General features: G+C 39.1%; 1 protein-coding gene across 1 annotated transcript; it reads right to left on the bottom strand.

Moving 5' to 3' along the window:
* Nucleotides 1–2566: 2566 nt before the first annotated feature.
* LOC128507008 (uncharacterized) lies at nucleotides 2567–14192 on the bottom strand. Its single transcript, XM_053477623.1, has 7 exons — nucleotides 14136–14192; nucleotides 13704–13913; nucleotides 5882–6040; nucleotides 3220–3297; nucleotides 2959–3130; nucleotides 2672–2767; nucleotides 2567–2571 (listed from the first exon to the last, which is right to left on the bottom strand). Exons 1-7 carry the CDS (start codon nucleotides 14190–14192, stop codon nucleotides 2567–2569), a joined length of 777 nt encoding a protein of 258 aa, XP_053333598.1.
* Nucleotides 14193–15965: the final 1773 nt, after the last annotated feature.

The raw sequence follows: 15965 nt of genomic DNA, 5'->3' as shown, positions 1-15965 counted from the left end.
GTTTTATTAAGTTTGTTTACATAAAAGAAATGTGTTATTGGTTTACAATGGAATGTCTTATTGTTTATTCGTGCAAGAGAGAAATAAAAGCCCAACCTTTTCAATACAAATATCAGAATCTCAAAGAAAAGAAAAATGAAGATTGAAGACTCCCAGATGAAGAATAACAGTTATGTGATGCAAAATGGGGTATTTATATTAACATTGGGTTTGATAAAAAGAAAAAAAATGGATCCAGATGAACACCCCTATTTGCCTCCACCAGGGCCACCATAAGTCCCACAAATGTCTCAAGATGCCCAGAAACAAATGCTTCCATAAAAAGTATACTTAGCACCAAGCATCAGATAGACGCCCTTCTTAGGATACTGGGAAATTACGAGGGACTTTTAGTTAAAACCCTAATTTAATTAGAGGTTTAACTATTTCAACACCACTGCCCAGCTAGAGCTGCCACAGTACCAGCTTTTACTTTGATCACAAATATTTACCCTGTAATTTACTGTAAATAATAATTGCATGGTTTGTGATGTTTACTGTGCATTCTTCACTATGTACCACCTGCTGGTGTCTTACCATGCATAGGTCACTCTCCCTGAAGAGAGCAAACACACCCAGCTGATTACATGAGCACACAGAATGACTGATGTTAGTATCTATGATGTCACAGACATCCTGAACCCATCCTGTCTTCTTCCAGGACACACACAAGAGAGTGGATATAGGTGCTAACATCTAGAAAATGCAGAACAGAAATATTTGAAAGTTATTATTAAAATTGTCCTAAAAAAAGCTCCACGAAATGATAAATAACTTACATCAGTGTGCTTAAAAGTTAAATTGACTGGTATGGTAAGTTGCATGTTGTCTTCAGTTGCATGTAAATCGACTGATACCACAGTGGAGATCATATTTTTATTTGTGTTGATTATTGTGTTGGAGAAGGTAGGTTTGAGAATGTCCGACATATTAGGATAGCTCATAAAGACCACAGAAGCTAAAATTCATATGAAAATAAAAAAAAGAAAATGTTAAGAGCAATTGTTATGAGCAAACATTATTAAGCAGATTAATAAGCTCAAAATATTTTTCCTTAAAAAAAACATACCAAGCTTAATCATCTAATTGCTAATTGCCTAGTTACTAAACACATCCAGAAAAATTAAATATTTGTTGCTGTTTACAATACATGCAATTTCATCTAGATAATACACTGCCTGTCCTATAATAATAATAATTTAAAAAATCATTTCAGTAAGCTTTTGCAATGTTCAAATTTGTTCCTGAGTCATATAAATTTCTTTCCAGGATCTTGTATTTATTTTAACAGTCAGATCACTGCATAAAGCCTTTTCCAGCCCATCCTGAAGATTCTCAATGGGGTTTATATCTGGACTCTGTGGTGGCCAATCCATGTGTGAAAATGATGTCTCATGCTCTCTTAACTGCTCTTTCGCAACTTGAGTCAGATGAATCCTACCTTTGGCATCTTGGAATTTGCCCAGACCATAAGGGAAAAAAGCTGATGGAAAAACCTGGTCATTCACTACATTCAGGTCATTGGATGAACTAATTTTTTGAGCACATAAAATTGCTGAACCTAGACCTGAGAAACAAAAGCAACCTCAGATAATAACAGTGCCGCCACAGACTTTGATAGTAGGCACTAGGCATGATGGGTACATCACTTCATCCACCTCTATTCTTACTCTGATGCAACCATAACTCTGGTACAGGGTCAATTTGGACTTATCAGACCACATGACTTTTTGTCAATGCTCCACTTTATGCTTCCTGGCAAATTGAAGCTTTCACAGATTAGTCTCACTGATGAGTAAAACAGCTGTTTAAATCTAAGTGAGTTTTCTTCATGTTGTGACTGTGAAAATGTTTTATTTTCACCATTAAACATAGCCTTTATTTCTACTTTTTAATGGTTTGATTTCACATATCAAACAGAGAATTTAAATGTATTTCTTGATCAAATTAATTTTTTAAAGCTGATGGGTCAGCACTATCCTTCCTTGTTTTAATAATGCCCTTTAAAATTTAGTTGTTATTTGTTTTCTTTGCTCCATGCAAGGCAATGATTTAACACTTCTGAAACAGAGTAACATCTTTGCCAGGACCAGAGGACATGTCTTCCGACATGGTTTTTCACGAAATGAGCATCAATTAGGGTTAACTAACTTGTTGCAACTGAACCATATTAATCACTGCAGTAATTATCTAGGCTTTTAACTATTTGCCTATTAATTTCAGGTAGGGACTTTTTTTATATATTAAACATATAGCTAGTAGGCCATATCTAACATAATATTAAATTGCTGGCAGAAAAAAAAAACTAATTAAAGGTCATCTAATGTAAGAAATTTTAAAAATATGCATCCCAAGTTGTTTTATGACCCAATCTTAGTGGGATAAGTCCTATGAGTGTTCACCTTAAAGATGGCGATTACAGTCATCTCACACTGATTGTCAATAATAATATTAATAATAATATTAATAATAATAATAATAATAAAAACAAACATAACACGGCTGATTCTCATCCACAAACATTTAATTATCCTAAATACATCATTATATGCTTAAATGTTGCAAGAAAAATATTGGATTGAGAATTCATAGACAAATCCTTTTAAAGGAACACAATATAAAACTACTTTACCTAAGTTATTCCCTGAAATCCCACTGAAATTGATATCCAGAGAGGCACTGTCTGTGAACATCATGATATTAGATCGACCCACAGCCACTTGAACCTCTGAAATGGTATAACTTATGAGTCAGTTTAAGAGTACGTTTTCTACCCTTACTCTTTAATATTCATCTGTCATTTGTGTTAAATGATATACAGCAAAATGTTTAAAACTTAATCTAAGAACTATAACAGAAAGAAAACACCAGATCAAAACACTAGATTAATTAATAATAATTAGCAAACAGATTCTGTACCTAAATCTTGAAGAGTAAAATTGGTATCGCCTTTCCCCATCAGGGTAGACACCAGTTGTCTAGTAACATTCAAAACTTTATCTCCAAAAGACATGAGATCATTTCCATCCGAAACATTTTTTTTCACATCATTCATGAGATTAAGCGTTATGTTTAAATAACGTTTCACAAGCTGTTCAAAGGCATAAGAGATTAACATGAGCACATATCAAAAGACATTTATCAGCTTGTTATAAAGAAGAACCAAGTCAAATATCTCACCTCCTCTGGTAAATCTTGATTTATGTTGTGCACAATTAGATCCAGGAAGTTCTTTGCACAGAGTGCTGTTATATTATTCTAGATGAATACATATCAAAGTCATTTTTGGAAACACTAAGATGTCATTAACATTGTATGTTTGGATGCAAAATATATACAAAGTCTTTAGCTGAGGGTTTTTCCCCAAAAACAAAATGACAGGTAGCTAACTGTGAAGTTATTAACTGATGTTAGCTGACACTGTGAATTCTGTGAATTTGTAGCTACAGTATAACAAAAGCAATTTAATGTGTTTAATGTGTCTCAGTTTTATGCTTCACTGAGACAAGAGCATTAGTCCTTTTTTTACTTTCTGTTTGTTTGCCTTGCCACTGTGATGTAACTGTTCTCCCCAGCTGAACCAAGAATTATTTCAGCAGCCAATGCACGTTTAGGAGGGAAAAAAATGCCTACAATTCTGAATATTAGTATTTCTAAAGGTTAGACCTTGAAACAGCAGCAAAACATAAACAAACAAACAAACAAATAAACAAAACAAACTGTATATAAACATAAATTGCAGTTTATATTCATGAACTGTATACATCTGATACGGTAAACAGTGTACAGCATAAACTGTATACAGTATCAGGTGACAAAACCTTTTGGATTGCTTTCACTAAATAGTTTCACGTGTTCAAATGCATATTCATGGATTCATGGAGGATATAATAACACAGTGCAGCCAATTTGATACATTTAGGATACATATCAAGTTCGATAATTGTAAAAATGGTTATACTTTGTTGTATTATATACAATTGTCCAATAATGATGCATAGATCCATATTTCTAATGTAAGATACAATAATCCACCTTTTGCTGTAATTGTTTTATTTATTATTTCTCGTCGGTTTATTAATGTGGCATACATTGGTTGATACCACATCATATGCTAAATAATGCAACAAATTCCAACTACCACTTTCAAATTTCTGATGTTGTCAATTCTCTGGTATTCATGCAACCTGCACAAGCATTGTTCTTATTAATTAATTTTACACCACACTTTGATCATATTTACCACCCTATCCTGACACAAAATTAAATCACAAAGGATAATTAATTAAATAACTTGCAAAGCAAACAGATAAAACAAAAAAAACCCAGATTCCATGTGAATGTCTAAGCAGCTATCAAAGCGGTGGCTTAAAAAAAAAAAAACACTCCTGCTAGCGAGTAATAAACTTAAAAAGTAGCTAGGTACTCATTAAATACTGCTTAATGTTTATTTTCTTACTGTGTAGTTAATGGTAAAAACTAACAAAAAATCTTAAATTGCTTTTGTGCGCAGCAAAATGGTTTCATACCCAGAAAGAGTACATCAGATTCATTATTTGCTTTGAGGATGCAGATGGAGAAGTACAGAGAAGGTAATAGAGAGTTGCATTTTGTCTATGTAGATTTAGAGAAAGCGTACGACAGGGTGCCGAGAGAGGAGAGCTGTGGTGTTGTATGAGGAAGTCAGGAGTGGCAGAGAAGTATGTTAGAGTGGTGCAGGACATGTATGAGAACTGTACGACAGTGGTGAGATGTGCTGTAGGTGTGACAGAAGAGTTTAAGGTGTAGGTGGGTCTGCATCAAGGATCAGCTCTAAGCCTCTTTTTGTTTGCTCTGGTGATGGACAGGATGACAGATGAGGTTAGACAGGAGTCTCTATGGACTTTGATGTTTGCAGATGACATTGTGCTTTGTAGCGAGAACAGGGAACAGGTGGAGGAAAATTTGAAAAGTTGGAGGTATGCTCTGGAAAGCAGAGGAATGAAGGTTAGCCGCAGCAAGACAGAATACATGTGTGTAAATGAGAGTTACCCAAGTGGAACAGTGAGGCTACAGGGAGCAGAAGTAAAGAAGGTGCTTTAAGTACTTTAAGTACTTAGGGTCAGGTGAAGAGGCAGGTACAGGCAGGTTGGAACGAGAAAAGTGTCAGGTGTGTTGTGCGATAAAAGAGTATCGGCAAGAATGAAAGTAAAGGTGTACAGGACAGTGGTGAGACCAGCGATGCTCTACGGCTTAGAGACAGTGGCAATTAAAAAAAGACAGGAGATAGAGCTGAGGGTAGCAGAGCTGAAGATGTTAAGGTTCTCTTTGGGAGTGACAAGGATAGATAGGATCAAGAATAAGTTCATTAGAGGGACAACCCATGTTAGATGTTTTGGAGATAAAGTCAGAGAGGCCAGATTGAGGTGGTTTGGACATGTTCAGAGGAGAGATGGTGAATACAGTATATCGGCAGAAGGATGCTGAGGTTGGAACTGCCAGGCAGGCGGTCTAGAGGAACACCAAAAAGGAGATTTATAGATGTAGTAAGAGGACATGGAGTTAGTTTGTGTAAGAGAAGAGGATGCAGAGAATAGGATTATATGGAGGCAGATGATTCGCTGTGGCACCCCTGAAAGGGAACAGCCCAAAAAACAAAGAAAAAGAAGAAGAACTATAAACCTTACAGAATAAATAACTAGTGGTTCTTAGTAGGTAATAGGAATAAGTGTTCATGAGAAACTATTCCTTTATTCCTGCTAGTTACCTATGAGTTGTTCAATAACACATAGTGTCAACTATTTTTTTTTATCTCCTTTAATTAGGCTAATTGGCTTAATGATGTGTCCCGCTGATCTCTTACCTTGCATGGAATAGTCAGCATGAATAAAGCCAGGGTTTTCAGCTGATTACAAGAACACACAGTGTGTGTGCTGTTGGTCTGTGTGACACGACAGTCACCTGTATACCACTGATACCATTCCCTCTCTGCACATAAGAGAATGCCGTCAGGGTCTAACTCCTAGTCAATGACAGAAGGAAAAAAGTAATTATTAAAAATTATGAATCCTTAAAAAATATCCTTAATTCTTATAAAAAAGAATAAAAATGCAAAAAGCTTACATTGATGTGTTTGAGGGTGAAGTTGACTGAAATTTGGAAGTAAAAATAATAATAAGGTGCTACAGCAGACACTACTGTAGACAAGATAATTTTATTAGAGTCCATAAATGGATCGAGAAAGGTCTGTTCCAGGACATCATTCAAGGTGGTGTAGCTCAGGAAGCCCACAGGAATGAATCCTAACATTGAAATATAAGTTTAAATTACACTTGTGACCTCTGAGATATTTGGTGAATTTTGTGAAAAGACTATAATTGACACTTTTAGAATGAGTCAATGTTGGTCAGATAATGTAAAAAATATATTATTATTTTTTGTTTAAATAAATACAATTATGCATAACTATTAGTAAAGCCAAGGCTTTTGAAACCCATGATATTAACAATGCAGCCTCTCTATTCAGTCTTCATTCTAAAGACATACCAAAAAACACATAAATCAAGATTGTCAAGGCTAACAACACTCTGTGATTAACCAGAAACAGTATACTAATATACCATAGTCTTCCACCGAAATCCTAGTGAAATCGATATTCATAGAGGCGCTGCTCGTGATGACTGTGATCAAGTTAGATCCACCCACAAAACCTTGAATTTCTGGAAAGATATTAGTCAAGATTCAGCTGACTTGTAGTTTTAAAGTTTAAAGTTCTCTTCCATATTGAATGTGTTATTGGATTTGAATTATACACACACAGGATGCACAGTATACGTATATTATTCCTATTTATAGCAGGTTCCATACCTAAAGTTGGGAAAGTGATACTGGTGATATGGTAGTGATATAATGCTGTCCTCAGCAGTACTTCATGTACATAAAGTAATATATCTCCATAGTCCATAGTAGATCCATTCACCCCAGAATGTTTTTTACCATTTAAAATAAGGTTCAGTGTAATATTCAAATAATTCATCGCAGTCTACACAGCAAATACATATTAAAATTAAAAGATTTAATCAATTTTACTATCATTTAAAGAATAACAGAATAATAAGTCTTACCTCGTATGATAATTGATCTATAGAATATATGTAGTCCAACATACGAAACAGGTAACTTTTTATACAGTCTTCTGTCCAGTTATTCTAGAAAAAATAGTAAACATCAAGAGACTTAATTTAAAAAAATTCTGATGTTAGAAATCAATATTAATGCAATAACTTCGTAATTTAATAACAAATTATTACAGTCTGGATGTTAGTTGAACACATGCTAACGCATGCTAATATTGAGTAGATCCTTCTTTGTCATGGAGGCAATAATGATACTGTAGTGTAACCTTTTTTTATTTCCAAATCAAAACATGTTTTTTTTTTGTCCTCTTTATCCTGCTATAACTAACAGTGGCTTTGCTGTATTTGGGAGCCATGCTTCATGTGCTTCCCTTGCAATAGAATCTAGACTCATCAGACCACATGACCATTTTCCAGTAAAGACCAATCTTTATGCTCCATACCAAATTTCTTTTTTTAATTAGCCCGCTCGCTAACAAATATATTTTTTTGCTTCTGGTTTTCTTATTCAGTCTCACTCATTACATTGTGTGTATGTGTGGAGATTCTCTTACTTTACCTATTAAACATAGCTCTGATTACTACTGTAGATTTATTATTATTATTGTTATTTATTTAAAAAAAATTATGATACAACTTCACCAAGTACTTAAAAAGTACCTAAAATTATTGAGTCAGGGAGGCACTCTGGGCTGCTGTAGCTACCCTGAAGTGTTTCCGCACTCAGAGTCTGGGACTGAAACCTGTGTCTGTGTGTTTATATGTGTTGGGGTGTTGCAATTAAGTAAAAATGAGACTGTGGAAGTTAATAGGAAGCCCAAATGTCAAACTACCACATAATCATTTAGCATACAGTACGCAATCAAGGTTCTGTATAGTTTGTTTCTTATTTTCATTAAGTAATGATTTTGAAGGATATATAGTATAATTTTCTACATTTATATTATTTGTATTAATATTAAAATAAAATATTGCATAAAATAGTATATTTATTTTTTTTTATTTATATTATAAAATTATATAATTTTCATTAAGTAATAATTTTGCAGGAGACATATAAACATGTCTTACTATGCATGGGTTAGTCTCACTGATGACAGCAAGTCGGTATGAATCAGTAGCTCCAGAATAGCAAGAGCACACAGTGTATTTACTGGTGGTCCGTGAGATATAACAAGGCCATTCTACTGTGTCCCAGTTCATGCAGGACAGAATGGCACTGGGGTCTAACGCCTAGCCAGTAGAGCAGAAAAAAAACGTAAATTAATATTAACTCTACTTGAAAAAAAAAGCTAACAAACTAAAATACAAATGGTAACTTACTTTGGTGTGTTTTAGTGTAATTACAAATTCAAACCATACAAAGTTGGTTTTGGGACGAAAGACAGAGATCACATCTGACATTAGTGTTTTATCTGAGATGATATTTGTGCCAAAGAAACTGGGTGCGAAGATGTCTGCCATGTTACTATAGTTCATGAAGACAACAGGTAATCCTGAAAAAAAATATAAAAGTAATTCAAATTTCATACATATAAAGTGCTTATATATAGTCGCATGTATAAATATTGCAATAGTTGTTCGTTTTTGGTACCAACTGAAGTCAAGTTCAGTGTTCATATTCTCATATTTCCCACACATTATCACTGATGAACAATATCTAAAAACATGAATAGCATTTTTCTTATTGATTACATGGGCTCTGTTAGATTGATCATTTAAACAATAAACAATAACAATTACTTTAAATTTCTAAATCTTGTTTGAGCCTTGGGTTTATTCTGCCAAAAGAGAGTAAACCAATATGAAGGCCAGAGAGCTGTTCATGGGCAAAAAACAAACCATTTTGAAGCTGAGAAAAAGAGGGAAAACTGATCATTGTGAAAAAAAAAAAATGAGAAAGAAACCGCAGGTGTACTGACAACTAGACATTAACACCAGAAGCGCCGCGCCAGTGTCACCTACTTATAACGCGGTTCAGCGGTCATTTCACTGCCTATTGCAGGGGTCTTCAACTAAATTTATTTAAATTGCCTGAGTAAATAAACACTCCTCACCAGCTAAGGTCCGGACAACCCAAAACAGACACGGATGCTTTAGGTGTATCCAATATATGTTTTTATATGGATAAACATGTCTTTTCGTATGTATAAACAGACCAATTTACATCCTTCACAAATTGGATCTTATTTTAATGCTGTTCTGTTCTGTCCTTTATGTTGCTTTGGTACAAAATAATTTAATTAAACTAGTAACAATGTCTGACAAAAATATGATGAAGGAAATGCCTTCATCTGTAAATCTGAACAGAACATAAATGAATTTTAACATTAACAACTTAAAAGTTGCCAACAACTTAAAAACTAACAACTCCTTTACTATTTCCCCATCTGTAAAGGGCTTGTTATGTTTTCCTAAAATCCCCTGTATTCTTAGTGAACATTCATAAGCTCATTGCTGGGTGGTGAGTGAGTGAGAGAGGACCTGTGTAGATCGCTCATACTGCACTTTAACCTTATTTATTTTTTACGCCCTTACCTCAGACTGTTGGGGGTAAGTGTCAATGTTTAGCTTCGTAATGGCGTTTAATGTTTCCACTTTTGACAACCGCAAGAGAGTTCGAGCAAATAACACACACAGGCCTCGTAGAGATTGATGCAGGAAGAATGAGTGCACATTTTCCCACCCATTTATCTCGGAAAACTCGGTTTTCCGAATCAACTTTTCAAATTTTTGGCCCTGATTTTTTTTTTTTTTTTGCTGTCTGTCTGTGCGCTGCTCTCGCTTTCTGCTCTCTTCAATGCACGCATGACTGCACATCTAAACGTATCGGTTGGCATAGCAACCCGTGGCGCCGTAGGACCCAAATGTATGTATGTATATATATATATATTATATATATATATATATATATATATATATATATATATATAAATATAATATATATATATTTATATATATATATATATCTATATATATATACTAAGTCAAAAGGCTTCGTGGTCCGGATGGACGCATCTCGCGGTTGCCGACCTCTGGCCTATTGTTTTGAATAGGAAGCTGCTGCTGGCACACAATAATCGCTAGATGGCGCTTTCACCCAAAGCAAATAGTTTAGCTCCAAGATCAACTTGCACTTGGACAATGCGCCATTCATTCCCGCGTTGATAATCAGTGGTATCTTTTTTTTCATATTCAACTGAGAAAACCTACTACAGAGTCTCTAAAGGGACAAAGGAAGAGGAAAAAAACAGTAGAAAAAAAAACAAGTCATGTTTTGCATTATAACCCAAAATTTTTGGCATGCCTTTTTTCTGTCGTTTTTTCTCCTCCTTGGTCCATCTAGGGCTTCGTACTATAACAAAAGGGAAAGCTCTACTTAATTTTATATCGAATGGAGAAAATTTATTAGTTTGTTCATACTATTTGAAGCTTCTGAACGTCTCGGGTGGTGCAGGAGCAGCGATTTAGTTCTGAACTCGCTTCCGTGAAATTATCGCTAAAACAATATTAAATTTGAATAAATCAGATTTACCACAGCAGACAATAAACTATGCCATGTTATAACAGAAGCAAACACCACGATTATGCCTTATTTCATTCAGTGTTGCTGGGCAACTCACCACGCGCCTAATCAGCGGGAACGTGGTTCACTTGGCCGCGGTGTATTATAAACCTTCTAATTGTTTCACTGCTTATGCTCATGTAATAAAAGCAAGGGAAATGTGGAAGTGATGTGTGGCCACTGAATGAGAACTAAATCAAAGATTTTTGGTAACTACACTGAGTGTAACATCTGCTTAGTGACCCTAAACAGCTGAACAATTTCACTTTTCCGTTTACCTTTGAGAAAAAAAGCTGTATTTTGTTTGTTTATATATATATATATATATATATATATATATATATATATATATTTGGTCTGGTCTATATCCACACTCAGCTGTCACGGAGTAAAAAGACTTTGAAGCAGTTTATATTGTAGCATTTTACTGCCGGAAAGGATGTTGGAGAGACGAGTGAGCTTAATTGCTGGCCAGTGCAATGGCTGGGAGTACTTTATTATGCACACACCATGTATAGCATGAGCAGCACATTCACACGAGAACCTACCTCCAATTTAGCCTAAGCATGAACCTGAGCACATTCCACACGTCACACACACACAACCTGGCCGAAGCCACTAACCCAAACACGTTTCCCCAACAGGTTAAACACACAACAACCCCTTCCGCAAAGCATGATGGTTGCCAATCGAAACCCCGCCCACGCCACACTGCCCCCACCCGAGCTGTGACCGTCCCCGGTCACCATGGCGAACTCAGTCTTGGAGGCGTGATGGTGGTCGGCGCTGGCCTTGTAAACACCGGAGTCTTTTTGAGGGGGGAGGGGGGGCGCAACCCTTTCCCTGAAGCGGACCGGCCTCCACAGAGTTCGATGTTTCGCTGGCATAGGGCTGATAGGGAGGGAGACGGTCCCGGCGGAGCACGACCACTCGCGACCGCCCCGTCAACCTCACCCGGTAGACTACATCGAAGAGCTGGGCAATTACCGTGCAGAGGCCCACCCAGTGAGACATAAGCTTAGGCAAGAGCCCCCTTTTCCTTCCAGGGGAATACACCCAAACCTGCTCCCCTGTTTACGCGCCAACTCATGGACACGGAACAGTTTGTCTTTTAGAGAAAAAAATTATCCAACCCAGGCTTCGTGGGTAAATCCAATTGTTCCAGCAATCGGAAATGGAAACGGCCCGAGAATGTCCACGCCCATACGCTCCATAGGTGCCCTCACACGAAAGTCTTGCAGGGGTGCTCGAGAGTGCTGGGTAGGGCCCTTCTTTGCCGTGCAGACGTCAAATCTGTGAACTAGGAGTTCGCTATCAGTATGACAGCCCGGCCAGTAGAAGCGAGCACACAACTGCCGCAGAGTTTACGTTACTCTGAAGTGTCCCGCACCCGCATGCCCATGAACCATCCCTAAGACACATGGCAGTCAGCAGCTGAAAATATTCGCCAGCGCCGCACAGCCATTCCCAGTGGCGGTAGAGTAAACCTTCTCGCAACGTTAGTCGGTTAAACTGCGAGTGGAGAGCTTTTACCGCTAGTCCCAGGCCCGCTTTAACCCAACCTAGTACCTGCTGCAGCCCCGGATCCTTCTCCTGCTTGGCAATTAGCTTATCACAGTCCAGCTGTGGAACAGGCGAAACGACTACAGGCGGTGGTTTAAAGAACGCAGTAACTCGGCTGCACGCCGGCTCGGATGGCTGATTACATTTACATTTACATTTAGGCATTTGGCAGACGCTCTTATCCAGAGCGACTTACATTTTTTTTTTTTTTATTATTTATTTATTTATTTTTATTACACATCTGAGCAGTTGAGGGTTAAGGGCCTTGCTCAAGGGCCCCACAGTGGCAACTTGGTGGTTGTGGGGTTTGAACCTGGGATCTTCCGAACCGTAGTCCAATGCCTTAACCACTGAGCTACCCCTGGCCCCCATTGATTACCGACAGGGGCTCCGGAGGACTGCGCAGGGAGAATGTTCTGAATGGGTTCGGAGAGTGTTTAACGTCGCAACCACCCACGCGCAGTACCGGCAACGCTCTTTGCTGCACAGCAGGCGGGATAAAGCATCGGCGTTAGCATGCAAATTTTCCCGCTCGGTGCTGAACGGTAAAATTGTGGTCCTGCAACCGCTCAAGCACAGCATTTTCTCCACCAGCCGTTCAAAAGTAGCTGGAGCGTTACAGAGGCCAAACGGCATGCGCCGAAATTGCCATAGCCCTTGCCAAAACTAAAACATGGTTTTAGGTCGTGCTTCCGGGGCAAGCTCTACTTGCCATACCTGCTACGCAGATCCAACGAGCTAAACCAAGCAGAGCCCGCAACGTGTTCCAGAGCATCATTCGCGGTAACAAATAAGAATCCTTGTGCGTCACCTCGTATAACCGCCGATAGTCAAGACAAAACCGCCACGACTCATTCTTTTTACGCACAAGCACAACCGGTAAAGCCACGGTCCGGATGCTGGCTCTATGACGCCCAAGTCGGCCTTCTCACGCAGCTTCTGTTCGGCGATAGCTTGTTTAGCTAATGGGAGGCGTCTCGGATGTAGCTGAACAGGAGCTGCGTTTCCCGTATCGATCGTGTGCTGCACCAAATTGGTATGAGTGCACTCGCGCTCATCTACCGCGAAAATATCCACAAACTCATGTAAAAGGGACTTCACGGTGTTGGTCTGTGTCTGACTCAACCCCACACTGCTACGCTGCATAAGCTCTGCCATTATTTTGCTTGGTCTGCTACCAGATGTTTACATGGTGCGACCACCAGAAGTTCTGCTCCCCTGGTGCGTGCTACTAACACGTCCGGCTGCGCTTTGGGCACTAGCAACCTGGCTAACCCGAAGTTACCACGCAGAGTTCCGTCAGCGAAATTCAGTACCGCACCCCACCTTTCCAAAATGTCCAACCCCGAGATACAATCATCCTCGATGTCTGCCACAAAGAATGGATGAGAAAGAATGATTGCACCTATTTGTATTCACACTGTGCGGCAGGCCCGTATCTCCAGATAGCTCCCCAACACGGTGCGAATGTTTAAGGCTGGGTCCGGCAGTGTACAACCGCGCTCGCCTTGTCCCAAAAATCCCCAGCGCAACAGCGAAACTGTAGAGCCGGTGTCTACGAGGGGCCGGAGTGAAACGTCGTCCAGGCCACAGTTCACATAGACCCCCGCGCGATTTCCTTCACGTCCCGCCTGGAAGTTAAATTCAGCAGTTGGGGAAACAAACTGCTGGAGGGCTGTGGGCGGCGGCTTTCCCTCGGCGCCCGCCAGAGCTAGTTTAACGGCTGCTGGGGTACGCTGTCCTCAGGCCTGAGAACGTTGCGGTCCTTGGCCTTGGCGTTGTCGCAAAAACTCTGAGGCTTGTTCGAGGCTTAGCCGCAACGGGTAGCCTTGTCCCCGGCTAGGTTCACCTACCAAGCGGCCCCGAGCCACGGGGGATCGCTCTGCTCTTTCGCCGTGGTGTTCTGCCATTATGGGCTCAGCGCGCTCAGCCTCGCGCAGCGCCTCAGACAGGGAAGCCAGTGCAGCTAACCGGATGTGCACGCCACAATATATTAATCTAAGCTTGAACTTATCAACATTGTTTTGTTCAGATTCCGCTTCAGTGTGTTTCTTAATCTTTTCTCATATATATGTAAAAAATACTTTTCAGTAGTTTTTAGTATACTGTGCGTCGAGATGCTGAAATCCCTTGCATGTTGCCCCTCAATTTTGTGCTTCCATTTCAAGTGGAGAGATATTTGACCAACAGCCTAGAACAAAAGAACTGTAGGTGTGATCACAACCCCCTCCGAACGACTGTGCCATCAATCACTGACCTCAGAAGTTCCCTCCAATGTATGCCGATGTTTTGCAAGTATTTTTGCAAAACTATGGCACTCTATTGAGAGGTGGTTGAAATGTGTTATTCATTTATTTATTCTCTACAAGGGCACTGTTACATGCCCATGTGTGTGGCATGTAGGTGTAGAAGCGCGGATGCTTGTGGCGGCGTGCACGCGCGCTCTTTTTCTCTCTCTCTCTCTCTCTCTCCCTTTTCTTGCAGGTGGCCCCGCCCTGATTGGACGTGCTGTGACGTGCGCCAGGATTGGCCGTCTTTGGACCTGCGCGTCTTTTTAAGGTCGCAGACGAAAGCCGGAAGCGCGCGCGGTGTGATGTTGTTGGGAGATGTTTGCTTGTGTTTGTTGTGTTACAAAAATAGAACTGTTGGGTCGCGCCTGTGTTCGTGAGCAAATGTGGTGTGAGTTTTTGTTCCCTTTTGTTTATGTTAATTGTTATGTGTTGTAAATATTGTAAATAGTCCTTTTTGTTAGTATATACATTTCTTTTAAGGAAGCAGTAGGGGTTGGGTGCCATTTTTAGTTAGACCCGTTTTCTTTTGTTTTTGAATGTTTAGTTAGGGAGATAGTTTAGCCCTGTGGTTTTGGTTTAGTTTTCTTTGTAGTTTGGTTAGTTTCTGGGAGGAGATAGGGCAGGGTTTTTGTTTATTGTTTTGGCCTTGGCCCAACCCTGAAGCCAAGAGCTTCCTGTGTGTGTGTGTGTGTGTGTGTGTGTGTGTGTAAAAAAATAAAAGAAGAAAAAGACAAAGTTGGTCTGTTGTCGTTTAAGATTTTATTAATTTATTACGCCCTGGGACCCTAGACTTGGGGACTTAATAGGCACTAATTACACAGACCAAACTGTTACCTTCTTGTACTCTTATAAAAATTCTAAATATAAACAAACAAAATACAGCTTTTTTTCTGTCAAATTTAGCGGACGTGGACTCATCGCTGTGCTTGTTAAAAAAAACTGAAAAAACGCTGCAACTGCTTTAGGGGAGTTGTGTGTGTGTGCGCGTGTGCGTGCGCTGCAGCCTGTGAATGAATACGCATAGCAGAGGGACAGAGACATGAGGGACATCTAATACGGTATTGTGTAGTGTCCCTTTTTCAGCGGATTTTTTTGCTACCGCAGATCAGTTTATTAACTTGTAATAAATAAATTTTAGGAATATATTAACATGTGCAGACATTTAGTTCATGCCCCTGAATAGAGCCAGCCTCGATTATACACACACACACACACATATATAGCATGCATCTTTATACATTTGGAATCTGCATTTACATTTTCTGTTGCATGTATAGAATTAGTATTAGCTGAAACTCATGATCAATGGTGTTGGAGTACTTATATAGTGATAATTAGTTTCTGCCAAATCACTAAAACTAACAATAGACTATGAGAGGTGGTTGGAAGGTG

Source organism: Clarias gariepinus, chromosome 18 (genome assembly GCF_024256425.1).
Source record: "Clarias gariepinus isolate MV-2021 ecotype Netherlands chromosome 18, CGAR_prim_01v2, whole genome shotgun sequence".
NCBI classification, from domain to species: domain Eukaryota; kingdom Metazoa; phylum Chordata; class Actinopteri; order Siluriformes; family Clariidae; genus Clarias; species Clarias gariepinus.
The sequence above is the reverse complement of the archived record's forward strand: the minus strand, read 5'-3'. Positions and strand labels throughout refer to the sequence as shown.